Source organism: Cydia pomonella, unplaced genomic scaffold (genome assembly GCF_033807575.1).
Source record: "Cydia pomonella isolate Wapato2018A unplaced genomic scaffold, ilCydPomo1 PGA_scaffold_183, whole genome shotgun sequence".
In the NCBI taxonomy this organism is placed as follows: domain Eukaryota; kingdom Metazoa; phylum Arthropoda; class Insecta; order Lepidoptera; family Tortricidae; genus Cydia; species Cydia pomonella.
Window position 1 is genome coordinate 124,871 of NW_026907824.1, and position 27,648 is coordinate 152,518.

A 27,648-nucleotide genomic window follows, 5' to 3' on the forward strand; every position below is an offset into this window, starting at 1 on the left:
AAAAACAAGATCTGGGAGCCTACCGCAAACCATGTTCAATGTGCTGCCTCCCTGTCACACTTACGAACTAATTTTAAGTGCGACCGAGAGGCAACACGTCCAACGTGGTTCGCGGTAGGCCCTCTGTTATTTCTTCACTTTAAGAAAATTTTAATCACTTCCGGCTGGGTTGTTTTAAGTTTTAAACCTCAAATTCAAATTGTCACGGTGACAGCTGTGACATTTTCTTGGAAGTGTTTCTGTAAGTGAAAAATCATGTATAATTTTGTGGGTATTTGATTTGGAAATTGTAATTTTTTTTTTAACTTACTGCAATACTCTATTGAACGTACGTAAAAAGACTGAACTTTGGACTAAATATAACACATTTAGCCTCCAAATAATGAGCCAAATCCTTGTTATAAATTCTTCGGTTTATTTTATTACTACGCTGACAACATTGAAGACGTCACTTCATTTCATTCGTTTGTGTGGATGTGATTGTTTCGCTGCCTATGTAGTGTTTGATGTAGTGTAGAAGCAAATTGGGCGTTGTTGGCTTTAGTGGTATACTTCAATGAAAAATACAAATCGTAAAAATGTGTTGTTTGGAAAGATGTAATTCACATTTACGTGGACATGAGCAGTAGTATACGCATGTGTATATGAAACCTTACAATGAATTAAGTGTTACTTTTACGTAGTATCCTTTTCCATTATACGTTTAATTGATTTTATGCAAGACTATTTTAAAACATATAAGTAATGCCGGAGCAAAGTAACGATTATCGCGTTGTAGTTTTCGGTGCAGGTGGCGTGGGTAAAAGTTCTCTGGTACTACGTTTTGTAAAAGGAACGTTTAGGGAGTCATACATACCGACAATCGAGGACACATATAGACAAGTAAGACAAGTTTGCTTAAAATAGAACCAAATTACCTGCATAATCGATAATTTTATTCTGTATGCTTATAGTGGTATCAGTGCTATTGTTGTATTTGTTATTGTAATGTGCCGAATTGTATATGTTTTTTTTTTATGTAACCTTGTATAGGCTCATGTTTCACAGCCTGTAATGTATGATTAATAGCACCTCATCATCATCACTTTGATGGACTTAAAATTTCATACATATTTATTACAAAATTAAATATATTTTAAAACTTTTATTTGGTCTTCCAATCTGTAATTTTAGTATTTGGGATATACATTAGTCCATATCATATGCATAAAATTATAAATATTGTGTGCCATAGTTAATTGTAATGGTTACATCCATGTTTAATTGGGTAAATCCAAGGTAACTGGCATTCCATTTAGAGTGGCAAGTTGTCAACCAAAAGTTACTTGTGCTGTAATTAATACTAGAATATTATATTTTGTTTCTGCACTAGGTACTAGGCTACTAGATTTCAATTTTATCAAAGTTCAATTCAAAATGATATGAAACAACCATTACCTGATAAGACACGCAATAAAAAATACTGGTAAATTATATTGAGACATGACTTTTTGCAGCACCAGTCAAATATGAATATTGTATTAAATGATCTATTTACGGATTTTCTGCCTTGGAAGAATTAACGTTAGTGGACTCTCAATACAGTGACTGTTAATTCAACCTATTCCTTGAAAGGGGTTATTCTAGAGCTCATTTGCCATAATTTAAGCCAGTTCTATGTGGGGTCTAAACTTATCTATCTCTTTTAAAATTATTTTAGTTCAATATTTTTTTTTTCAAAAAAATCTGCATTTCGGTGGTCTAAAACTGGTAATTGTAAAAGAAGTACTTGCAATGGATTGGATTGCATAAAACCATTTTTACAATAGCCAATAAACAATTATATATATAGTTATTAATTTTATTTAAAGTAATCAGTTGTTTATTAGCTTTTTCTACAATTACCAGTTCTAGACCAAAAGACATTTTTTTTTCCGTTTTCCCTTCAAAGAATTTAGACCCTTGGTTGACTTGAGGGCTTAAATCATTGCAAATGAGCTCTAGAATAACCCCTATCAAGGAATAAGTCGCCCTATCTTTGACTTTCAAGTTTTACTAGACTTAAATTGAGTGTGATATAAACCTTTACCTTTATATCCGGTCAATTTAAGTCTAATGAAACTAACAGTGAATCATTCAAAACTGTTATTGCAAAGTTTTGTATTAAAGAGGCCTAGTCTACCAGGATCTCTAGAACTGTGTCATATGCATAATTATTAGGTGCTCTTAGGCTTCCAGAAACTCAATGTTGCCATGTTGAAACATAGTGTTCTTATCCCCACCAACCCTTTTAATTTCCCCCTTACAATTCTCATACATTCACCATAGAAAAATCTTTATTAAAATATCTTAAAACTCTAAAGATTTATTTTTCTTAATTACAAAATATGCCAAACTAAAGGTAATGAAACATACTTTAAATACAGGGTGACCTTAGCCATTGGACAAACCCTGAAATCCCACGTAGGGTTACTTCTCAGGAATGCTCTGACATTAATATTTTTTTTATTAGACCAAAAGATAAAAAATATTTTTTTCAAACAAAAGTTATTTGCAATAATTGACAACAAAAAGAAACACACTGTTAATCTTTGGCAGTGTTTTTGACAATTTGTTCGAAATATTTGATAATGATGACATTTTTCAAAAGTCAGAACCTTATTAGTGTCATAAATAAAAGAGATAATCAAAAAGGTTGAAGAAGGTTCCATACTGCTCTTTGAGGATATTACCTTAGGAGCTACTAAAACATACAGGCTGCTCCAAAGTAAAGATTGGTAATTTGTTAATTTCTTCGAAACCGCTACACCGGCTGTTATGATACTTTGTACACTGGTTCTAAATACCCTAATGCATATGTACCTTTCGGCTTTGTCCAATGGCTAGGGACACACTGTATATACCAATGTCAATAAGGTAGTGCAATTGCAATTATGCTAAGAGTGGCTAAGAGATAGACTCAAATACGTAAGTCCATTTGTGAAAAAAGGAATTTCATTCGACGGTAAATATATGAAAATTGTAAGGGATATTCAAGGGGTGGTAATGGGAACGGCACCACTTTTCAGCCTGGCAACATGGAATTTCTTGAAGTCTAGGCAAGGAGCGCTACAAGGATCGGCCCACGTAGCCAACATGCCAATCGTTAACGCTCCGTAGCGTAGCATAGTCATCTTTCTCTCTATCAAATCAATCTTCCATATTAGTGTGACAGTGACAGGTGCGTTTCGTTCGCTACAGAGCGTTAACGATTAGCCGGGTCCACACAGCGAGCATACGCGCGAGGCAATTTCCTCACGCACAATACGGCCAGTGTAGACGTGCCTCGGCCGAGGCGGCGCACCCAGGCGAGGAAAACGCGCGCGCCGCCTATGCTCGCTCTGTGTGGACCCGGCTATTGGCATGTTGGCTACGCGGACAGAAGTCAAACCGCGGTCTAATAATTAATTAATTATACATACGTCACAGTTCAAGAGATTTTCGTCCATTTATGGAGTAAAGGACTCTAAGCTCACAACAAAAAATCCTCTAAATGCTGTTGTTTTTGTTCTTTACCACTGTAAATTTGTGTCAGAGTTTGAATGTAACTAATATTCTGTCTTGCGCTGATTAAAAACTATGGGACTGTGATACAAATTCGTAGCCAAAATCTCGTTTTTCAATATACCCATTATTAATACTTGAACTGGGTACCACAAAAATGATAAGCAACCTACAAACTATGACAAAAAAAACATTAATTTTATTAATTAATTATGAAAATAAGGTTGTAAAATTGTGACCCAGGAGACACAACCAAGTTGATAAAGCTTAAGAAGGGATCTATATAATAATAATTAAATTTATCTATTAGTTGCCAAGATCTTATTTTTATGCTGAAGGCATTCAAAAGATTGATCTGCAGGGGTCCGACAAAAAGTGCGGATGACGTAAAAATGACGTAATCTTGCACACAGGATGATGTTTGAGTTTGTATTTAAACTTCCGTGTGACATGTAGTAACAAAGTAGTATTAATGAAGTAACAAAATAATCGTAAATGAATCCATGGAATTAATAATACAGGTGGTAGGGTGATGTAGTGAATAAAATAAATTTCACGAAACTTGTTACCATAAGGTATAATTATTATTATTACTCGTATCAATTATTTCATGTTTGGTTGTCTCCAAATGTCTTTTAATATTGCTTACCTTCGTTGGTATATCTTGATTACAGCAAGAGCAGTATACGTGTTTGTCACGTACCTCCAAAAACGGAAAATTGCCACAATATTCGAGTAAAGATGACATTTTAGAGCGTTTTCTTATACATTAGTAAATATAAATTTTAGCTAAATATAATCGTGAAGATACAATAGCTAAACAATAACGAATTCAATTTATTATTCATCTGATTGACAATGTGTCAGTCAAAAACGTACTTACTCATTTCAAGTGGCGATATCGTTTAATAAAGAGGTTGACAAATGACAAGTGATAATTGTTAATGAAAATCAAAAATACTATTTGAAATCATCCTATAAGTGGTTTGACGTCATTCGCACTTTTTGTACGACCCCTGTTGATCTGTAAACTTAATATGAGGAGGTCATGGAAGAATTTCTACATAATATTTACTTATTTATTCTAAAGTAATAATCAAATGCTAAAACCTTATTATCTTAAGGCACTTTCTTATTCTGTTGTTGTATATTTTTATTTGATTAAATGTGTTTGTTTAATTTTTCATTTTTATTATTTGCCTCGTCATTTAGATTATTCACATCAGTAACTTCAGGTGAGTTTCATCCATTATGTTTTTATTTTATTTTCCGTTTTTGTAATGCATTTTAGTGGTCCAAAAATGTGTATATAATAACAGACCTACCTATTAAGGTCCAAAATATGATTATGTGTTAGTCCGACATTGTAACATGCATATCGGGTAACATATCTGTGTCGACCGTATAAGTTAACTTTGGAGCAGTGTAGTAATGTACAGCCAGCTGCAGGGCAGTGACTCCCCTGCATAGACTGATTGTATGCAGGGGCTCCGGTCGGGCTATTATGTGAATAAAATGCTCAAAATAATAATGATTGTGCAGGTCATTTTACCATATTATTCTCCATCGCGCATGCTGCTAAGTACACTTGTTTCGGCCTTGCGTCTCTTTACTTGACATTGTGCCGTATCGCCAACTTGGCAAGCATGTCTATTACCAATTACCATAGTTTACGATATTTGTGGCCTTAACATAATTTCATGACCTAATGCACTAATCGATTAAAGGAACATCAATAGTTCAATTTCAACAAAACATTATAACTATCGGTCGGCCTGGATATAGAGAAATAGTAAGCATAGAGTGGTCACTCCATACATCAGTATTCAGTTTTCTTACCAAAACGGTTATTTTCGTAGTCGACATCTAGCGTCAAGTAGCAGATTTATCAGTACTGCTACAACAATTTGATGCAATTGATGCATTACTGTACATGTATGCAATAAATAAATACAATACAATACAATTTTCAGCTAATATTATTACCGGAACTCTAATTTCAACTCATTCTGCTTGTAATATTAGTTGGAAATTGTTGAGCAAATGAGCAATACACTTTTAGTCAGTCGCGACACTCGAGTGACATTTAGTGTTAAGTAGCGGCACTGATAAATCCGCAACTTGACGCTAGATGTCGACTAAGAAAATAATAAGCGTTTTGATAAGAAAACTGATGTATGGAGTGAGCACTCTATGCTTACTTATTTGTCTTTGGCCTGGATTACCACTTTGCGTGTGTTTAGATCATTAGGTTCTAATTAAATACTCCGTCGGTTTAAATACAAACATATATCCAACTATTAAAAATAAAAATATACCCATTCGTCCCATTGTAGTGGTTCCACGTTCCTATTTAATTTTAGCTGTTTTACTTCAGTTAGTAGATTGTACGCGTGTCTCATTTCAACGCTTTAAAACGTTTCAGGTGATAAGTAGTAACAAGACAATATGCACGCTGCAAATAACGGATACGACGGGGTCGCATCAGTTTCCTGCGATGCAAAGGTTATCTATCAGCAAGGTAAATACCGTTATGTACCATAGTCCATAATATACCAGGGAGAAAAAAAAAGTATCATTTTGAGGGTACAGTGTAGTACTTTCCGCGAGTACAGCCGAGACGCAAATTTAAACTTACGATTAGGGAATGCAATAACCGGGCGTTTTTCATTACCGGTAATTTACCGACGCGAAGTCCCACTAACCGGTTAACCGGTAAATTACCGGTTATACGTTTATGAAATAAAAAACATTGATTTTGCATTATTATTGATTGTGTCCTTATTTTCGTCAGTAACCTTTAAAAGTAATCAACAGCACGTTATAGAAACATCGACAAAACAAAATAATGAAAATAAACTATAAACATTAAACAAGATATATTTACTAATCATATTAAATAAAAAATCAAACATGTATCATTTCAAAGCGAAATGAACTTGTACATTAAATAAGCAACATCAAACTTTTTTAATTCTTTAAAAATCGCAGTAATCAGAGGGTAACAAAAATTATAACTAAAGAGTGACAGTCGTCATTTAAATGTCATACAAGTTTGCATTTACACATCTATCAATATAATATTGTTATTAAAGTAACTAAAACCGTAATCATCTAGTAAATATAAGAAAAAAAAATTTAACAGCAAGATAAGTTTCATATCATTTTAACACTAGTTACTTTAAAATTGCACTTTAAGAGGCCGTTATCGATTTTAGTCGCAAAAATGTCAAATTGATAGATTAAGCGCATGAAATTGTACACCTTTTGTTAACTATTAAAAATAACAAGTACTGGTTTCTTTTAGCACGTCTTGTTATCTTTCATTATATATATATATTTTTTTTTAAACAGACTCACTTAATAATGATTTTTTTTCTGATGGACCTTTAGGTAAACGCGCGAAAAGCAGTGATTTTGTCGATCTTATTTGTGAATTTCGTTAAGTTTGAACTGCTAAAAATGGTAATTTTGTATTACACATATCCTGTACTTCAACTTTAATAAACTACATTTTTGTTACTATAAATTTGAAGTAGTGTCAATGAAAGTTAGACGAAATCAATTTTCTCCAGAAATTACTTTAAAACAAGTGACAATTTCTCTGAAAATTGACTTAATTTCAACGTAATTTTGATACTTAAATAATCTACAACATTTGCTGAAACTGTTCTTATACATAATTTTGTATAATTTACTACCATAATTTATATGAATTTTTAAAAACTATCCCTTCTCGTCACCTATTACCGGGGACGCACGCTTGCGACCTCATTTTTAAAAGGCAAGATGAAAAAACGTGCTAATATAAACCAATACTTGTTATTTAGATATTACGTAACAAAAGGTGTACAATTCCAACGACAAAATCTATCAGTTTAAAATTTTTGCTCAAAAATCGTTACCGGGCTCTTAAGATAGGAGTTGGAATCAGGAACATGTCATCATCAGATCATTCTGTTAATTATATATAAAATAATTGCGTTTGTTAAATATCTAGACGATTAATTAGAACGTTGCTTAGACATTCGTGAACGATATCTCGAACACAAGTTACCAGCGGTAGAAAATGTTCTTTCGCATTCCACACTTGTCGGACACTACAGACTAAAACAAAGGGCACTGAACATAGTAAGGCGGGTCGGGTAGGGGTGGCGAGAAGGGAAAGGGCGAGGGATTAGCGACCACTCATTTGTCACAAAACATTGCTTCCTAGTTCCTACTCCGACGAGATCATAAGATGCAGAAAAGTAAGTATTTTAAGTGTCTCTTCGTAATCGTAAACCGTAGTAATTGTTTTTTTTTTTGTAAGTACGAAGACATAGATGGGCTAATTCAACAGGTTGTTACATTTTTATTTGCCTATACAACGTTCGGTAAATTCCCGGTTACGGCTGGAAATTACCGGTATTTTACCGACTGTAATATTGGTCAAATTACCGGGTAACCGGTTAACCGGTTAGCATTCCCTACTTACGATCACTGACCTATTATAAATCTATGCTTACGATTATCTAAATCTTACTACCTAGTGATTTATTGCGTTCACTGATGTGACAACAATGAATCAGGAAGAGCTTCTTTATACATGAAATAAGTTTACCTAAGTTTTTACATTTATAATTTTTATATATTGTATTTTTGAAACTACACAATGCAAAGGAATAGTAAATTGAAAAAGAGTTGTGATATTCGGTCCGAACACATATAATTTTTGGTTTTTCATGCTATTTCTGCGACTAAAAGTCCGTCATCTACATTTTTCCTAGTAGTAGAGTAGTCGTGGTCATTGCGGTCGTTGTAGGGCCTTTTCGCTGTTTCCCGCCATGCTTCTCTATTTATCGCCTGCCGGACGCACAGATTCAAAGGTGACCCGGTGAGAGCTTTCAGTTGGTCGGTCCATCGCATTGAGGGCCGCAATCTGGGTTTTGTGCCATCGACTCTGCCCTGGACAACCAACCTCTCCATGGCGTCGTCTTCCCTGCGTGTAACGTGACCGTAGTAGCTAAGGATGCGAGAGTGAACGATTGCCGAAACCTTGAGCTCCTGGAGAATTGATATATTAGTGCGACGCTGAGTCCACGATATCCGCAGCATCCTTCTCCAGCACCACATTTCCAAAGTGATAGATATGGGTCGGGAAGGCACACAAGTGACACACAACGTAGCCATTAGCGAACTGTTTTATTTAACTCGGTAACTGGTTTATATCGCGGTGGGCGCAGCCACCGTGCGTACGTACATCTACCTATGCATGAATATACAACAATCCCATCCTCGTCGCCACTGATAGATATGGGTCGGGAAGGCACACAAGTGACACACAACGTAGCCATTAGCGAACTGTTTTATTTAACTCGGTAACTGGTTTATATCGCGGTGGGCGCAGCCACCGTGCGTACGTACCTACATCTACCTATGCATGCATATACAACACAAAGCATCAATGCGTTTTCGTCCACTCTCTCTTACTGTCCACGTTTCAGCACCGTAAAGCAACACTGGGAAAACGAGAGATCTTACGAGACGAGACTTAGTTGCCTTTGTTATGTTGCGGTCTCTCCAGATCTTAGAGAGCGAAGGATTACAAAACGCGATTCGCGAGGGTTTCAGGACACGAGGGTCAAACAATCTTTACTACCAAGATTGTTAGAAGAGTGAAACACAATAGTTTTAAATTTACGATACAAGTGCATCATAATTTTAAAGTAAATTCTACCGGCCAACTAAGGAAAAACTCAAAATTTTAATTCAACTTAAGCACTCTTGTGGATAAAATGCTTCATCAGTTTTTGAAGAATAAAGAGAGCTTTTACGAGCTGGTGTGGTGAAAACATAGTTATCTAAGAAGCTAACGTTAATGAAAACCTTGTTTTACATAACCACTGTAAATGTCCTTATTTTCTTACAGGGCCACGCGTTCATATTAGTCTACTCCGTGAGCAGTAGACAGTCTCTTGAGGAGCTTAAGCCAATATGGCAGACGATAAAGGAGATAAAGGGCGCCGATCTGCCGAGTATCCCCGTGATGCTGGCAGCAAACAAGTGTGACGAAAGTCCAGAAATCAGAGAAGTTTCTGCGAGTGAGGGGCAGGCTCAGGCACAGATGTGGGGCGTCTCCTTTATGGAAACATCTGCTAAAACGAATCATAATGTCACACAGCTTTTCCAGGTTAGTAAAATTGTTATCTGATGAGGCAATCAACCCTTTCTCTTTGGAGGCACAATTTAGTCTAGTTATTTTCGGTGGTAGTTACGTTACAAGCGTAGTTATTATGTTGCCTAACTAATTCCTAATTTAGGAGGCGGAACAAAAATTATTCAAGTGTACTCCCACTGCCAAGTGTTCGAACCACCCAAAATGGTGTTTCGTAGAAACTTTAGTATCATATTTGTCATCATTATTCATCTTGCTAAGTACACGAATCTAAAACTCACTGGGAGTAATATCACATCAAAATGAAAAGTTCTAAGTTCATATGCCGTTCCAGCTGGGATTAATATGTACTTAAAAGTAATATTTTCATTTCACTTTAAAAAGTGACCCAGGAGACTTGTCCACTGGAGAACTCAAAATTAATTTGACATGTTTGTAATAATAACGCTAATATGTTCTGATTTCAGGAATTACTGAACATGGAAAAAAATAGGAACGTTTCCCTTCAAGTAGATGGCAAGGGAAAGAAAAAGAAAGACAAAGTAGTGAAAGACGGCGGCGAAGCTTCAGCGAGCGGAAGGGAAAAGTGCTGCGTCATGTAGTGATACAGCGGGTAACCCTTCACTTTGTTATAAGTAGATCTATTACCTTGTACCTAAAATTATTCAGTCACATTAAATCTAGTCATTATTAAGTCATATCTCGATGATTTCGCACGACATAGCATAATTATTATAACGCATAATATAAATAAAACTATAAGTACTATAATTATGCCTTTAAAATAATAATTAATATTTAATATTGTGATGGAACTGGACAGTCATCAGAATGCATGTTTTGCTAATAATTAAAAAGTATTTACACTAGTTGACTTGTTTAATAATGACTGACGTGAATCATTAATAAAGAGATGCGTGGATATCCTACGATAGTGTGAAAATACAACGAAATGAAGTCCATAGGACTTGCTGTTAATTGATTTCGTATCCGGAATTAAGTTAGTCATTTTACTGATCCGATGCTAAAATATTGTGCAGTGATACGACTTTTCTTGTAATCTTTTTGTAATGTTTTTTTGTTTTTGGCTTATTTATATTCTCTTTCTCTCTCTCTCTGTCTCTCTTTAAATTATTTTACCGTCTCTGGGGTATTTTTTATTTAACAATAAAGTAGATCATGTACTTAGTGATCTCATGTTTTTGAACTACTTATAGCTTATATAACATGTGTTAACATTTATTATATCGCTCATTAGAACATGTTCTGATTATAAAATAAATTCAGGTGATCTATTAATGCCAATGTAATTCACTGTTAAAGAATGAACCGCCTAACTATAGAATATGAGGCTATTTACATACCTACTAGACCAAAAAGGGATTAGTTCCTAATGAAGTAGAAAAAAGCATATTGGTATATTTCCTGTGCCAAATTTTAGCCCAGTCATAGAAAAAATTAGCATTTGTACTTGGCATACCAATCATTAACGTCACATAAAGATACGAAGATTTTCAGTTTACAAACATTTTTTTTCTTAATATTTGTTACAAAATTGTGCAGAGGATATTGAAAAATAAAGCTCTGAAAGAAAATCTTTCATTATTAAATATTTTTTATAGATTTTTATCTATATTTACCGTAAACCACTGGCACCACTGCGCTGGTAAAAATCACTTCTCAACTACTCTAATTGATGGACTTAATAACTTAAGTTACAATAGTAAACGTATTTTCTTGACACTACCTTACCATGTATGTAGATACATTTCGATTTCAAGTTTTTATACACATGTAACATTTAAGTCATGGAGAATGAGGTATAATATATAAGTAGCATTTGCCTCGAAACGTAGCCGTCGCTAGTTTATAATGCACCTAATTTATCATTCACCAAAACATATCTAAATAGTCCAGTTTTAAAATATGTATTATCTATTTAATGTACCACTAGTGGGTAATATAATTTACTCGTGTGGCCGTTGAATGTATTGTTCGAAAATAGACATTAGGAGCAACGCCTTTGCACGTAATTGTGCCAGAATCTTCAACGAATTGTTCGTATATTTTTATGTATATTGTGTTCACTCGTATTGTAAAGTAGTACAGTACCCAGACTGAAACAATGCTGAAGTACATATTCACAGTTATTTATTTAATAGTATGTGATAGTTAATATGATGTAGAGTTAGACCAATATAAGTCAGCAATGATTTTGATAGCGCACAGTCATAATTTCATATAAGTTAGACGCTTAAAACAACACTTGCACGGCGTGTGCTATCAAAATCGTTGCAGACTTTTCTTGGTCCGAGTCTATGCATTATACAAAAGCGAAAAATGCTATATTTCAATGTTTTAGGTTTGGCATATACTCTTTAATGTAATTTAGGTAGTTATCATTGTTTGATTTTCTTTCATTTTCATTCATTGCTATGTAGACGACAGTACTGGGGATGCCTATAACACAGGCCGGGCCAATACCCCACGTTCTGTGGTGCTAGAAAGTCGTGAAAAGCTTGTGTCGGATATAGGGAGCGTGCGTAGAAGGCAGCACAGGAGCCGTCAGATTTTTGGTGCGAGGCGTAAATGTGATGTTTATTGTTCCGATGTAGCCCACAAGATGGCAGAACCTACTATGCACAAGAAAACACGTGACGTGTAAATGTATTAAATTGTTGCAATCGCAATCTGTACCACGCACCAAAAACGTCGTAAGCACAAAATTTATGGCGCTTACGCGTTTTGGTGGTTTGATTTATGGTTTGTTGTCAAAACAATATCTCATGGTGGAACATACTGGTTCTCTGTGCCAGTTCCATACGGAGTAATAATAGTTCAATTGTCACAAGTTTGTGCGTTTACCGCTAAGTAAACCAAAAAACTCGGTGTGCTCAATAAAGCATTGCGATACTTTACTCCGGGGCAAAGACTGCTATTATTATAAGTACCCAAGTCGCAAGTTGCAAAGGCGCGCTGTACGAATCCCAAACTCACAAGCGATATTGAACCTTGAAGCCTAAGGGGAGACTTTGCCTCCTTGTGTGTGTTCTACCGCTTGTACAACGGGCTGTGCTCTGAAGAATTATTTGACATAATGCCAACGGCCGCTTTCTATCACCGCACCGCTAGCCGTTGGCAGGTTGTTCATCCTAACACCCAGAACCTAAATGGTAGCACACTGAGCTGTTTTCTTAAATTCCTGCCGCGGACGCTCCGACTGTGGAATTAGCTGCTGAGGTTTTGTCAAGGGCTACAGTATGGGGTTCTTGGGTATTGCACAGATTTTTAAAGGGTCGGCAACGCGCATGTAACATCCCTGGAGTTGCAGGCATTCATAGGATACGGTGACCGCTTAACACGATGCGGGTATGCCTGTTTGTCACCAACGTGGTATTACAGAAAGTCACTATAAAATATTTTTATTTTTTTACTTTTCTTATGGTAGCAATGGTAAAAATAAAGGAGACGAAAATAGACACGGTGTCAAGCACATATACAATTTTGTACACTTATCATTTCATTATTGCACGATATTACCAATTTAGTTAATATAACGATGTACATTAATAATAAAAGTTGTTAAATGCTGTGTTGTTATAGTCGGACCAAAGTTGTTTCATGTTTATTGATGTAAGTTATATAAACCTAATTTCATTTGGTGTCTAAACTTTAGTTAAGATTAATCGGTTAGGGTATATTTTATACACTGTATCTCTCTCTTTTATACTGTGACTATACCTGCTTTTGCTATTTTCATACAAATATTTCTACTTATGCTATATTCATATTAATTATCATTAAACACGGGTTTTAAAAACTAAAATTTCTTTAAAAATACTCCATTCTTTAAAATAATCAGCTTACTATTTTCTTACATTCCTTAGTGCCACTGGGTCGATCAACCTTTTTTTTTCGTTGTTAATTCAGTCCCGTTAGTTAGAAGACATCATTGACAATATTAACAAGTAATTGCTTCAATCTTATTTTATTGGAATTGAAAACTTCTATGGACTGCAGATTTATTCACGATAATTGTACAGATACAGGTGAAGATAGAAAACCGTTAATATCAAATAAACCTCTTGTGTAAGGTATAAAGTTGCTATTGTTTTGTAACCTTTTCTAGTTATTCAAACTATTATTGAACGTACCAATTAACTACAAAACCAAACACAAAATTTACAATCCATTACTGAAACGAAATATTTGTGGACCTATTTAAAACTGAAATTGTTATGGAGTAAATAGTAATTATTGAGTATTGTAAAAAATAAATATGAACATCACTGTGACCCAAGAGACAACGAATAAGTACAAGAAAAAGTTGATTGGCCCACAAAACATAACGAAATAGTAAGCTTATTCGTTTAAGATGTGTTCATTCCTCATTATACCTATATATTTGTATTAAAATTAATATTTATAGCAAACCACAAACACTAATATTAAGCAAATTTTCCAATTGCGTGTTTTCTCTCAGTAGCATCTGCTAGTATTCTATCTCAGTGTCTAACTAATACCTACACTTTTAAACACCTATTATCATCAGTAATGCTAATAAAATGCTCCTTTACTCTTCAAAATGGTGCAGACTTAATATTGAATGGCAATAATATTATAGTAGTTGCTAGAGATTCGTCTAAGTAGAAACCCTGAATAAAGGCGTTGTACCTTAAATATTATGATATGAATGACTTTCAAAGCTTAAGGATACGTAGGTACCTAGACTACCTTGTGTCTTATGTCAAATTTTAATGCTGTTTCTTGAATTTAATTCATTTATGAAACAATTCAAATACAATGTCTTCAACTACATATCCGACTAATGATTTTATAAATATAAATACCTTATTTATCCTATTATTTGTATAACTTTTGGTGCAATAAAGAATATTTACTTGTCCTATTTCATAATGCAGGAGAGTCGACGATTTTAAATTAGGTACTTAGTTATAAATGAAGTGATGTAACGTAACTGAATGCGTACCATAATTGTATCTAGTCCATAATACCTACGCTCTAGCAGTAGTTTAGAAGTAGAACTTGCCTCATTACTTATTCACAAAGAAGCTTGGCTAGGATAAAAGTGTTGCAACATTTGGCTTTACACGATAGAGTGAAGTGATGGTCTGTTTGTACATATATATTGTTTTGTTACAATGTTGTATTTATTGTGGGTGCGAATGTTGACCAAAACGATAATGATGATGTAGATCGTAAGTAACGTAACTGAGCAAAGAAGTTGCTTTATTTCCCACGTACGAACTAGGTAATGTTTAATTTCCTCAATGATGCTTACAAAAATTACCAATTCTTATATTTTTAAATCAATCTTGTGACATTTCTCACTAAGGCATACGGAAAATAAAACAGAAATTATAAAACACTCATGTTCTTTTTTTCATCATAACCAAATAAGACTTTTGTTGTTCTATAGCCTATAAGTATCTATACAACTTAGACTTTATGCGGATCCACACAGAGCGAGCATACGCACGAGGCAATTTCATCGCGCACAAACCGGCCAGTGTAGACGTGCCTCGGCCAAGGCGGCGCGTTGCCTCCTCTGCCAATTTCCGAGCGCGTATGTTCCCTCTGTGTGGACCCGCCTATTAAGAAATAAAGTTAAATAGACCAAACGACCAAAGTGTATTGGGCCACAATACTTTTAAGAAGATGTAAGTAGACCTTTTGGTGTCGGTTAGTAATATTTCTCAATGTAAAATGAGTAGACAAAATTATATTGACTAGGACTTTATTAAAGTTTACAAAAATCTCATTAACACATTCACCGCTGAGCTACGGTCGTAGCGCTACGTCGTAGCTGATAACATAGTTTTCCCGGTATGTAGAGGCAAAACGACAAACTTGATTAGCGCTGAATTGGGTTAAAAACATTATCGAGTTACAAGATTCGTTTCGCTATAGAGTAGATTATCAATGAAAAGTGCTGAAAAAAGACCTAATAAATATTTATTTATTGCCTAAGGGAAGTTATTAACGTCCATCTGAAATGCTGCATACAGTTTTTTTCAATTTTATTCTGATCATTAAGTCTGGAATTATATAATAACGTTAGATTCTTGTTGCGTCCAAGTCCAGCGAAAGCTTGAATCGCGGCTGCACTTGTGCATTACGTAGTACGGTCAATTTCGAGCAGAAGGCTAATTCAAACTTACATTTTCACATCTAAATGATGTCATTTTGTTCTTATTCGCCCGTGCGTCTCGCTCGCGCTAATGCGTGTACGGACAGGTACGAGCGAAATGCAAGCACGAATGATAACTAAATGATATAATTTTGCTATTCAAGTGTACGTTCGAATTGGCCTCCTACTCGTGCGTCATGGCGCAACTGCTCGTTTGCAGGGCTGCCAGCCCGTCTGTATCTAGTGGCGTGTTATACGAGTTGTGCCAATTAGGCGAGTAAACTGTTAAAACTAACTGTACTATGCACGCATGCAGAGCGCACGCAGGGCGCGAGCGGCATATTCGCTAGATCTGTACTGTGCACATCTTTATGAAAATGATGATAAATGTACTTACTACTTGCAAGCACAACAGCCTCCTTTTTAGCTTTTTCCGCTAAAACTCAACCATAAACAGAAACGTAAAAAAATGCACCTTATATTACATTTCATCCAAAAATAAACCTACTTAGTCATTATTTACATATTACTGGTAAAAAGCCAACATAAATAACGATTCAATTTCAATTAAAAAATATCACAGAGTTAGTCGAACATGATTATATTATACCTGCCTTATTCTACAATACAGGGCCGTAACTAGAAATGAATTTTGAAGTTGGGTACCAGGTAGTATGGTGAAAAAAACTTGATGTGTTAGTTATGATCTAAAAAACCGTTTTTTTCGGTCTACATGTTTTATTAGTTGAAGGCATTCCTCGTCTCCTACGGCCCTGTGCATATTATAATATCAAACGGAATTTGATACCCTCAAAGCTTCTAGTTCTACTCAGTTAGGTCCGTGCATTTTAAAATGCATCACCACTGCCATCATTTAATCTTGTATTCCCATGATTTCTTTTTCTAACTGCAGAATCTATTGTAGACAGTTCAAAATCATGATTATAAGATTTATACTCTTGCAATCGTCCAGTGCTAGAAGACCTCTTTAAAGAAGTTATTGGTATTGTTCCATTACTAATACTAAGAGGTCTTGCAGCCTGGATTCGTGGGATTTGAGTAGAACTTGTATTATTAATTTGTGCACTTGTAAGTGCCCGCGTACATACATCTAATATCCTATCTAGAGTGGCGCTGCTTATCCGATCTCCACCACCATCTATGCTAGGTAGCTGATTACCGCTTACGTTACTTGTATTAGTCCTACCACATTTTTCATTCACGCCAATGCTAAATAAACCACATAGAAAACTAAGATTAAAGGGAATGTTAAGTATATAGGTAAATACTATCATCACAAGAAGAACAACTAATATAATAGTAAAAGCTAAAGTTAATAAACCTGTCATTATTACATTCAGGGGAAACCACATGCCATCTGAAAAAAAAGAAAAAACGTACATTATTAAAATTAGTTCCAGATGTAATTTATTTGTATTCGATCAAAAAAGTATTAGGATCCATATTTGGCTGACTGGCTAGGGCTAGGTAGGTAGGTATAGTCTGACAAAAAAACAATTAATTCTGCTATTACTTTATGTTCAGTGTGACTCGGTAGACATTAACGTTTTGAATTTGTCCATGGAGTCACATATTCTATACCAAGTATTATTACATATATAGAGATGTCAGATGAGCCAAATATGGACTTTGCCGAATACGAATATTTGGTTCAGCTCATACCGAACCGAATAATCGGCCGATTATTTGGTTGGGCTAAAACTGCCTAAAGGTACAAATTGGAACCCCGCGACGTGTCGCGACCGCAGACGACAACTGCAGACTTCAACACGTCCCCGCGTCATGTCTGTGTTAGTTTCGAAACCGACCGCAAAGGCGCATACCACGCAGGTGTAGTTACTTCGCTTTGACGTCAGCGGCACTAGATCAGAAGGCCTACCGCGAACCACGTTCGACGTGTTGGCTCTCTGTCGCACTTATTGTTTTTTAAATTTGTTTTCTTTGTGGTGCAATAAAGAATATTTTACTTTACTTTATAAATTCGTACGTAAGTGTGACAGGGAGGCAACACGTCGAAGGTGGTTCGCGGTAGGCCTTCTGCTGTCGGGTTCGGCGCTTTGTCGTCTACGGTCACATCACGTCGCCGGGTTCCAACTTGTAACTTACTTTACTGTTACAATTTAATTGGGTTAATTTTGTGATATAGGATACATGTTATAAATTACCACAAAAATCTGCTCTATTTACTTAAATTGTTTATTCGGTTAATATTCGGCAATTCGAACCGATAAGCAGGTTTCTAAGGGTTCGGCAGGTTTTTCAAGGATCGGCAACGCGCATGTAATATCTCTGGTGTTGCAGGCGTCCATGGGCTACGGTGACTGCTTACCATGCTTGCTTGCCACCAACGTGGTATAAAAAAAAACTATTTGGCCGAATACGAAACATTGAAAAATATGCCGAATACCTAATACCTATTCGGCTCATCTCTATTTTTATATAATTTACAATAAAATAACTGTGTAAGAACAAAAACTTTAAATAAAATAGTTTTTTTTGTATTAGAATTCATACCTGTTATCCCATGTATTATAGTCTGCACTGTAGCACTTATAGTGATCATAGGCTCAGATATAATTGTAGTAAACATCCTCACACCGATTTTCAATGGGTTCATATATTTCAAGAACTTTATAGGATCGGGAGGTGGCACATCACAGGTAGAGGACCAGAAATACCATTTACATTTATTAATTGCTGACATGTAGCGATCAAATTCGTGTTGCTCAGCCTCCTGCAATGAAAATTAGGCTTTAGCATAAAAAAAATCTTTATTTGTTGATAACATCTCCTGGGTCACTATCCCAATTTATGATTATTTTTGGTGGTTAATGGAATTTTGAGGAATGGTAGGGATATTATTATTGTATTTTTGAAAGAAGTCCTGGTCTACCAAAAACCGAAAATATAATACCAAAGACCCAAAAACCTAAATTAATAAAGTATCAGTTAATATAGTATTTTGCCTAGGAGACAAAAAAAAAGCGGCCAAGTGCGAGTTGGACTCGCGCATGAAGGGTTCCGTACAATTTAAGACGTATTAAAAAAAAATCTACTAACTAGATCTTGTTCAACATTTTACCACTTTGGACACACATTTTACCACTTTGGAAGTGTCTCTCGCGCAAACTATTCAGTTTAGAAAAAAATGATATTAGGAACCTAAATTTGGAAAAAAAAAACCCCACGTATGGGTATGATGAAAAAAAAAATTTTTTTAATTTCATGACGTATTAAAAAAAAACTACTTACTAGATCTCGTTCAAACCAATTTTCGGTGGAAGTTTACATGGCAATGTATATCATATATTTTTTTTAGATTTTTCATTCTGTTATTTTAGAAGTTACGGGGGGGGGGGGGGGGACACATTTTACCACTTTTGAAGTGTCTCACGCGCAAAATATTTATTTTAGAAAAAAATGATATTAGAAACCTCAATATCATTTTTGAAGACCTATCCATAGATACCCCACACGTATGGGTTTGATGAAAAAAGATTTTTTGAGTTTCAGTTCTAAGTATGGGGAACCCCCAAAATTTATTGTTTTTTTTCTATTTTTGTGTGAAAATCTTAATGCGGTTCATAGAATACATCCACTTACTAAGTTTGAACAGTACAGCTCTTATAGTTTCGGAAAAAAGTGGCTGTGACAGAATCGGACAGACAGACGGACATGACGAATCTATAAGGGTTCCGTTTTTTGCCATTTGGCTACGGAACCCTAAAAATAGGAAACTTACTTTGTATGAAAGAAATACTTCATATAAATATAATGCAATAAAAACAATAATCTTGAAGTGTCTATGAGACATATGATTCCACAGCCACATCATTGCACCAGCAGCTGCTAATATTCCAAACGCCACTGTGATTTCCATCTGAAACATTAAAATACAAAAAAGTTATAAATAAAATAATTAAAAGCTATGGTCACTTAAAGTCACTCACATAGTTTTGCTGCTCTATCACTTTGTTGATTGTGACCATTTCTGTACCTAGCTAGTGATGGGTCGTTACCAGTAACCTAGTCAAAGTGGAAATATTCCCGGTAACGCTACCAGTAATATTACCCGCGGTCGGTAAGATTAAGTAACTTTGAAAAAATAATTAGAATGTTTACGTTTTTTTCGTTTTAAATACTTAAATAAATAATAATGCTATTATCTACAGTCACAAAACAGTCAAGGATTCTCTGATAGAGTAAATTCCCAATGTTACCGGTAATATTCCCAATAATACCGGGTATTTTTCCAAAGTTACTGGGAACAATACTATCTGGAAGTAATTATCAAAATAAAGCTTAACTGTATAAAATAAAATATTTTATGTGTATAAATCATTATAGTTAAATATAAAAATATAACAATCAACATTTTGTATAATAATGATCACAGTTTTATAAAAAAATATCAATTAAATAGTTTAAAATAAAATAAGCTTTATACATATTTGTATATAAAAACAAAGGTACATATATAGTAGTGTCTAATCGAAGGATGTTTTTTTGCCGAAACCGAAAGTTCGGTTTTGGTTATAGTTTCGGCCGAAACCGAAACTTTTATAGACGTATTAAAATTGCGGAGTAAAATATCAATGGATCATTAGACCTTTCTTTTTAGGCGTATGCACAATGAAATATCTATAATTCGCGTAGATGGTACAAAATAAAGCAATTTAAGTAAAAATACGTCAAATAAAATGAATTATGAGTTTAATCTTAAGAGATCACAAAATTTACTAAGCGGACACTCATACTTACACCTCTTTTAACCCTTTTCCAGGCATAGTACTACAATTTCAGCTTTAGCAATCCGATTTAAGGTTCAAATTAAATTACACTTTCAGGATATGTTACTTGTCTTCAAATGAATTATCAAAGCTGGATTAATTGGAATATATTTGGATATTTTGGGAAAACCTTGTGGATTGGTGTGGCCTGGAAAAGGGTTAATCTGCTAATTTAAAACAATTGTTGTATAGCTCACTACTACTGCTACATATTTGTTCCCTAATAGTCAAATATTTTACTCGATGGACCGAATTCATTTGGAATATTGCATGTTAGCTGTGCAATCATAGTGCACACTGCACAGGCAAGTATTAACTGCAAAAAATCGTAAATATGTTCAAATTCTCCAAGTCAAACGTGAATCAAATAATGATAAAATATTTAGAGAGCATCGTAAGATTGAAGATTTTTCAAAATACCGGCACAGAAGCGACCTGGCTAATCCACAAACCGAAGTATTCTCATGTGGCTATTAAAATCGAAATCGAAATTCACAAGAAAGCAGGCGTTAGCGTAGCGTAGGCACACTTTGAAATTGATTTTAATTGTGATGTTGTCAAGCAAAAGGTACCACAACGAAATTTGCTCGTATCTTTATATAAATAACCTTTCAGAGCTTCCTTATGGCAAACGACAATGTGGTACCTTTTGCTTCGGAACGACACAATTGTTGACCCATTTACGGGTCAAGCAAATTGGTTGTAAATACTAACGCTATGACATCTCCAATGTAAAGTACACCCTAAATGGCTCAACGATTAAAGTCCGCGACAGAACATAACTTGTTGTACTAAGAAAATAACTTCTGAACCTAATTTTATCTCATATAAATCATGAGTTTCATTTCGTATCATCTTATGGGAATGTTACCGGTAACATTGGTAACTTACTAGTAACACTCCCAAATGGAAACCTACTGGTAGCAGGAATGTTTCCGCAGCCCATCACTATACCTAGCAGGTAAAAATACAGGATGTATTCATTAGATTGCCTAATAAACACTGTTTATAAACAGTGCTGAACGATGTTGCATCATCTCTGTAAACATGTTTATAAACTAGGATGATGAAACATTGTTGAATAGCAACATTCAGTTTTTAAAAAAAGTTGTTAAGTGTGGTGTGTATAAATATTATAGGACATTATTACACAAATTGACTAAGTCCCACAGTAAGCTCAATAAGGCTCGTGTTGAGGGTACTTAGACAACGATATATATAATATATAAATATTTATAAATACTTAAATACATAGAAAACACCCATGACTCAGGAACAAATATCCATTGCTCATCACACGAATAAATGCCCTTACCAGGATTTGAACCCGGGACCATCAGCTTCATAGGCAGGGTCACTACCCACTAGGCCAACCGGTCGTCAAATGTTGTGCAAGTTTAGAAACATAGAAATAGTGTGGTCCAACAACCAGATTTCAATCAACAGCATAGTATACTGTGGGATGCCTCAAAGATCATTAGGTTAAAATAAAAAACAAGCCGGAGCGACATTACTGCAGAATTAAATGTCACAAAAGGAGGTGGAAAATAAGATTCTTGTATTTTTGTCGTAATCTTATTGTAATTTATTATACAAGCAGCACAGAGCATCACTATCTCCTCGGGCAACATCCTAGCAACAACTGACTGTGTGGACTGCCACGTTTTAGAAACAGTATTTACAGTAAACTTGTTGCAAAACATGATGATCAAATTCATAAACATTTAATTAACTAATGTTTCCTAATGAAAACCGGGTTTAAATATGGACTTAAGTCCCATATACATGGGATGTATGTCAACCCTACATTTATGTATATTGCGGGAATTCACAAATGCTCATACATTTTACACAATTGTGTTATTAAAGCATTTAATAAGGACATTGATGCTTTATATTTGCAGGCACTATGAAAATATATCAGTTTATTAACAGCCAAATTTAAATGTAATGTGTTACACATTTTGCTTATTATTTCATGAACAAAGATCTACAAAATAAGTTTGTAAGAAATCTAGAAGGTCATAATATTACCTTATATTCCACCAAATAAAATTGGATGTAATTATTCCACGCCATAACTATTCTTTCGGAAACACTAGGCTTGTAAATGGCATTCTCCACATATCCCACTGATCGACGGAATATTTCCTCAGATAGACCTACATTTGGATTGAGGTAATCATTTAAAGTGGTCCATTGACTCTCGTCAAATCGCATTTGAACTGAAACTTCAACTGAGTTGTCTTCATTTTTCTGTAAAAATTTGTATCTAAATTAAAAAAGGATGTATGGCAACAAAACCTTACTTTGAGGCTAAACAAGTAATTTAAACACTCAACAGAGTCAAACGTTAGGCATGCTTTACAGAACAATATAACCTTGTATTTAAAAAAGTAGAGGAGTGATAAGTTTAATATTCTAGAAGTCCTTTTGCAGTGTTATGTATATTATGCTTTAACAGAAAAGTTACTACTTACTTTATATTGCCCTCCTTTTAATATAATGGCTAGCATTCGTTTAAAGAACCAGTCTCTCATCCCTGTACTAGCGGATTCTGTAGGCCTAATCTGAGGCAAAGACATCCTTAGATCAGGTGTAACATCAATATTCTCATTTTGTTGAAGTATTGCGTCATTTTTATTGTGCCAAGGGTCTGGTCCTTCTTGCTGTACAGTTTCAAGTGGGTAACAACACATACAAATCGTTACTAACAATGGTATCTTCATTTTTAGTTAGAAGAGTATAAACAAGCGATTCTGTTCTAATAAATAAGATGTGATGTGAATGAGTTTATTTTTGAAATGACGTTTGTTTAGTTTACATCTGACTGACATATGTTCGTTTTGTGGATATCCGGGCTATAACCGCGAAAATCGAAGTTATTCAATTATGGGCATTTATCTCTGTCACACAATTAGAGTCTTAGTGAGAGTAAAAGAGAAAGATCCCCGCAATTTATGGAGTTTCGATTTTCGCGGTAGGCCTCCTGAAAATAGGATATCATTTGTCATTCGAGCAAATTAAAAAAATTGGGAAACTGAATTTCATACACCTTCAATCGTTTTAGTTATATAAGGAATATTATAGGTTTTAGAACGTAGTGATTATATGCTCTTTGTAAGGAATGGAATCTCCATATAGCAAAAAGTGTCATCAATAAACCTTAAATAGGTGGCGCTACAATACCTAGAATACTTGAAAAAAAAAATCAAATCATAGACAGCGCACTTCACTCCGTCAATAACGCCTAGGTTCTAACCTACTCTAGCGCTACTCTGGAGAGATTTGGAACTATTATTTATAGCTGTCCACTGGACACTTTTGCATAAGTTCTGCCTGTGCCTATGGAGATTGCGTTCCTTAAGTTTTAGATTATGGACGGTAGAGTTAAGGAATAGAATCTCCATATACCAAAAAGTGTCCGACAAAAAACCATAAATAGGTGGCGCTACAATACCTAGAATACTTGAGAAAAAAATCTAATTATAGACAGCGCACTTCACTCCGTCAATAACGCCTAGGTTCTTAGCTACTCTAGCGCTACTCTGGAGAGATTTGGAACTATTATTTATAGCTGACAGCTGGGGGCCTACCGCGAAAACCGAAATTCGCAAATTGCGGAGATCTTTCTCTTTTACTCTCACTAAGACGTAATTAGAGTGACAGAGAAAAATGCCCGCAATTGACGAATTTCGATTTTCCCGGTAGCCGCCCTGGACACTTTTGGAACAGTTCTGCCTATGGAGATTCTGGGCTATAACCGCAAAAATCGAAGTTCGTCAATTGCGGGCATTTTTCTTTGTCACTCTAATTACGTCTTAGAGAGAGTAAAAGAGAAAGATCCCCACAATTTGCGAATTTCGGTTTTCGCGGTAGGCCCCCTGTTCCTTGCCTCTACCTTCCATATTTTAGTTGTGTACGCAATGCCACAAATAGATCGGAAGTATTTAAGGTACACCTCACGCCGCTTTGTGCCTTTCTTTGGTAATTTATTGAATAAATTAGGCACCTTAGGTAGATCGGATAATAGTGAAAAACAAAATCAACTTCACCCTTGGTATACCCATATATCTTCTTAAAATTTTTAACTTATAATTTTCTACACGTTTTATAAAGATGCTTAAATATAATAGAATGTCTCTTTTGACGTTTTACTTACTGTTAAGGTGACATTGTCAGATTTGACAATTTAATTTAAAAGCGGCGAGAGCTGCAGAGAGGCAACATTTATTATTATTTATTATCCATATAAGTACAATACAAGAGTTTCAGACGAAATGTCTTCAATTGATTTTGATCCATCTATAAAACTGTGCTTAAAGCACTTACACTCCAGTGCCTCAGATTCAACTGAGCAACTCCGGCTAACCCTCGATGATATCATTCGTCAGACGTATGGCAGCGCAAAAACCTTAGCCAATACATTGCCTAAGAAGTATTTGAATGAGGAAAAATTAGAATCGCCTCGGATGGCGAAGCATAAGAGCGAGAAAGCGTCGAGTTCGAAGACGGTACCTATACCGCAGCAGAGTCCGCAGCAGCTGCAGATCCCGGAGCGGGAGAACGACGACGGGTCGGTGATGGACGGGGAGCTGGCGTTCGACCTGCTGGAGGAGGACCTCACGTGCGCGGTGTGCCGGCAGATCGCCGTACAGGCGGGGAACAGGCTGGTGGAGTGTGAGGCTTGCCATGCACTCTATCATCAGGTAATTTTAAAATATTTCGTTATGACAACCAGTGGCGGATTTACCCTAAGGCTCAGTAGGCCAGTTATTAAGGACAGCAGTCTATAATGATAGGTGCTGAGAAAAAGGTGGTTAGTACTTAGTATATGGCCTGGGGCCTACAACCAAGTCTGCAAATGTTAGTACTTAGTACAGAGCCTGGGCCTGCAAATCTGCCACCGATGACAACCTTATTTGATTACATCTTAAAGCCTCTTGTATTTTCCACTCCAATCCAATTAGCCTCTATTCACTGACTTGTTTATCATTCTGTTTGTTACTTGGCACTATTTTTAGTTGTCACTAGTCAGGTTGTGTGTATGTTAACATTAAGTATGAGTAATAACTTTGAAATAAAAATTCTAATAATTACTCAAACGGGCATATCAAATGTTAGAATGCACCTTGAGTTTTCAAAATGAAGTGCATTGGTTAAATATTTTCAAAGATTTATCGAGAACACCAAGCTTTATTCACCTAAACCTACCAACGTAAACAAGTGTCTGTCACTCTGACTAGTTTACATACATAGAGATACAGTATCGGACCTGGGTACATCCTTAATACATTCACTGCCGGGAACCCACCTGGTGGGCGCTCGTGAACTTTGTTCAGATGCCGGACAACCCGCTGGGCGGGTTGTTTTGTACGCAGATATTAGAGTTGTGCCCGCTCGGTCTTTAAAAAGAGCGCTCCGATCTCGGTCAATCGGTCAAACGAACTAGTTCGCTCTTTTAGGTCCTTTAGTTCCTTTAGTTCAGGAGCAAATCTCGAGATCTGATTGAGGATGACTAGGTTATATCTTGCTCTCGCTCGCAAATAAACAGAGCGAGAGCGTGAGAGAGCGACTTTCTTGACCTTGACTCATTCCGATCATTCGCTCCCGACCGATTTGTTACTTGGTACTGAGGGCCTACCGCGAACCACGTTCGACGTGTTGCCTCTCTGTCGCACTTGTAAATTCGTACGTAAGTGTGACAGGGAGGCAACCCGTCGAACGTGGTTCGCGGTAGGCCCGCTGACATACCGACTACTGAACTAAAGGACCGAGACCGATTAAGAGCGCTTAAGATTTATTATTATTATTATTATTTATTATTTGATGATGAACTAGTTCCTTTCGGTCTGTGGTTGGATTTCATTCCTTTTGGTTCTTCGGTCCTGACCGATTCAAGCCTAGCAGATATAGACCACCGGTTTCTGGGGTAGTGCACCGTTTTTTGTCTGGCAGTGAATGTGTTAAACTACGCCCAAAAGAGAGGTACGGGCATTGCGAATGTCATCTTGCTGTGTGTGATAGGGCACAGCGTAGCGGATGTCATTCCAGATATAGATCGGAGCCCAACTGGGGAAGTACCTCTACACACAGTACAGGAAACCGCAGCCAAATAACACTAGACCCTACTCATAGTATTGTGTTCCTGCCGGTGAGTAAGATTGCCAGAGCTCAACGAGGGGGGGGGGGGGGGGATGCTAGGGTCGGCAATGCGCGTGTAACTTCTCTGGAGTTGCAGGCGTACATAGGCGATGGAGACTGCTTACCATCAGGCGGGCCGTATGTTTGCTTGCCACTGATGTAGTATAAAAAAAAATACAGTGGGGATGACAGAATGAGGTGTTCTTATGGAACTTTCAGTAAGAGTATCAGAGAAAGCATTATTTTTGTTAGTCCTTGTCACAGTCTCACCTTTTTCTTAATTCCCCACCATGACGTTAGTATGGTTTATATGTGGTGGGTAACAAATGACCAGACCGAATTACATAGGTTATGTATGGTACGTTGTCAGGAATCTTAAAACGTGTTGTATGTACTTTCATATCTTTACAGATAATGACTACATATCAGCCACTAAATATATTATGAATTTGTTCCAGGATTGCCATAAACCCGTAATCAGTGATAATGATGTCAGCGCAAGTTGGCAGTGTGCATCCTGCCTCGCGTCCCAAGGCTTTGTCACTAGCTATACCAAGATATCATCAGCCTCTAAATCACCCACCCATGTTTCGGGATCCACTACTCCAGTTAAGATCTCTTCTGGAAGCTCGTCATCTAAGGTTGTTACTCCTAATATAAATATAATCTCGGCTGACAAAAGACTGCAGATTATGAAGAAGAAAGCAGCAAAGCAACATGAGAAGAAGAAACATAAGTGAAACAGTTTGATTTCGATTTTAGCTGAATGCATGTAAGATATTGTTTCCTTAATTATTGTAGACATACAAGTAAATATGATTCTTTACTCATTATAAAATGTCAATATATGATTGCAAAAACAA

The 27,648-nt window shown here is 35.9% G+C and overlaps 3 protein-coding genes across 3 annotated transcripts; 2 read left to right on the forward strand and 1 right to left on the reverse strand.

Moving 5' to 3' along the window:
• The first annotated feature begins 465 nt into the window (after window positions 1-465).
• On the forward strand, window positions 466-15,068 carry LOC133533620 (GTP-binding protein Di-Ras2-like). Its single transcript, XM_061872630.1, has 4 exons — window positions 466-882; window positions 5,948-6,043; window positions 9,434-9,694; window positions 10,147-15,068. The coding sequence occupies exons 1-4, from the start codon at window positions 745-747 to the stop codon at window positions 10,279-10,281; spliced, it is 630 nt and encodes a 209-aa protein (XP_061728614.1). The 5' UTR covers window positions 466-744; the 3' UTR covers window positions 10,282-15,068.
• A 352-nt stretch (window positions 15,069-15,420) lies between these two features.
• On the reverse strand, window positions 15,421-23,667 carry LOC133533619 (uncharacterized). Its single transcript, XM_061872629.1, has 5 exons — window positions 23,122-23,667; window positions 22,676-22,897; window positions 19,594-19,731; window positions 18,366-18,585; window positions 15,421-17,208 (listed from the first exon to the last, which is right to left on the reverse strand). The coding sequence occupies exons 1-5, from the start codon at window positions 23,368-23,370 to the stop codon at window positions 16,679-16,681; spliced, it is 1,359 nt and encodes a 452-aa protein (XP_061728613.1). The 5' UTR covers window positions 23,371-23,667; the 3' UTR covers window positions 15,421-16,678.
• Window positions 23,668-24,796: 1,129 nt separating this feature from the next.
• On the forward strand, window positions 24,797-27,648 carry LOC133533604 (integrator complex subunit 12-like). Its single transcript, XM_061872609.1, has 2 exons — window positions 24,797-25,350; window positions 27,244-27,648. Exons 1-2 carry the CDS (start codon window positions 24,922-24,924, stop codon window positions 27,523-27,525), a joined length of 711 nt encoding a protein of 236 aa, XP_061728593.1. The 5' UTR covers window positions 24,797-24,921; the 3' UTR covers window positions 27,526-27,648.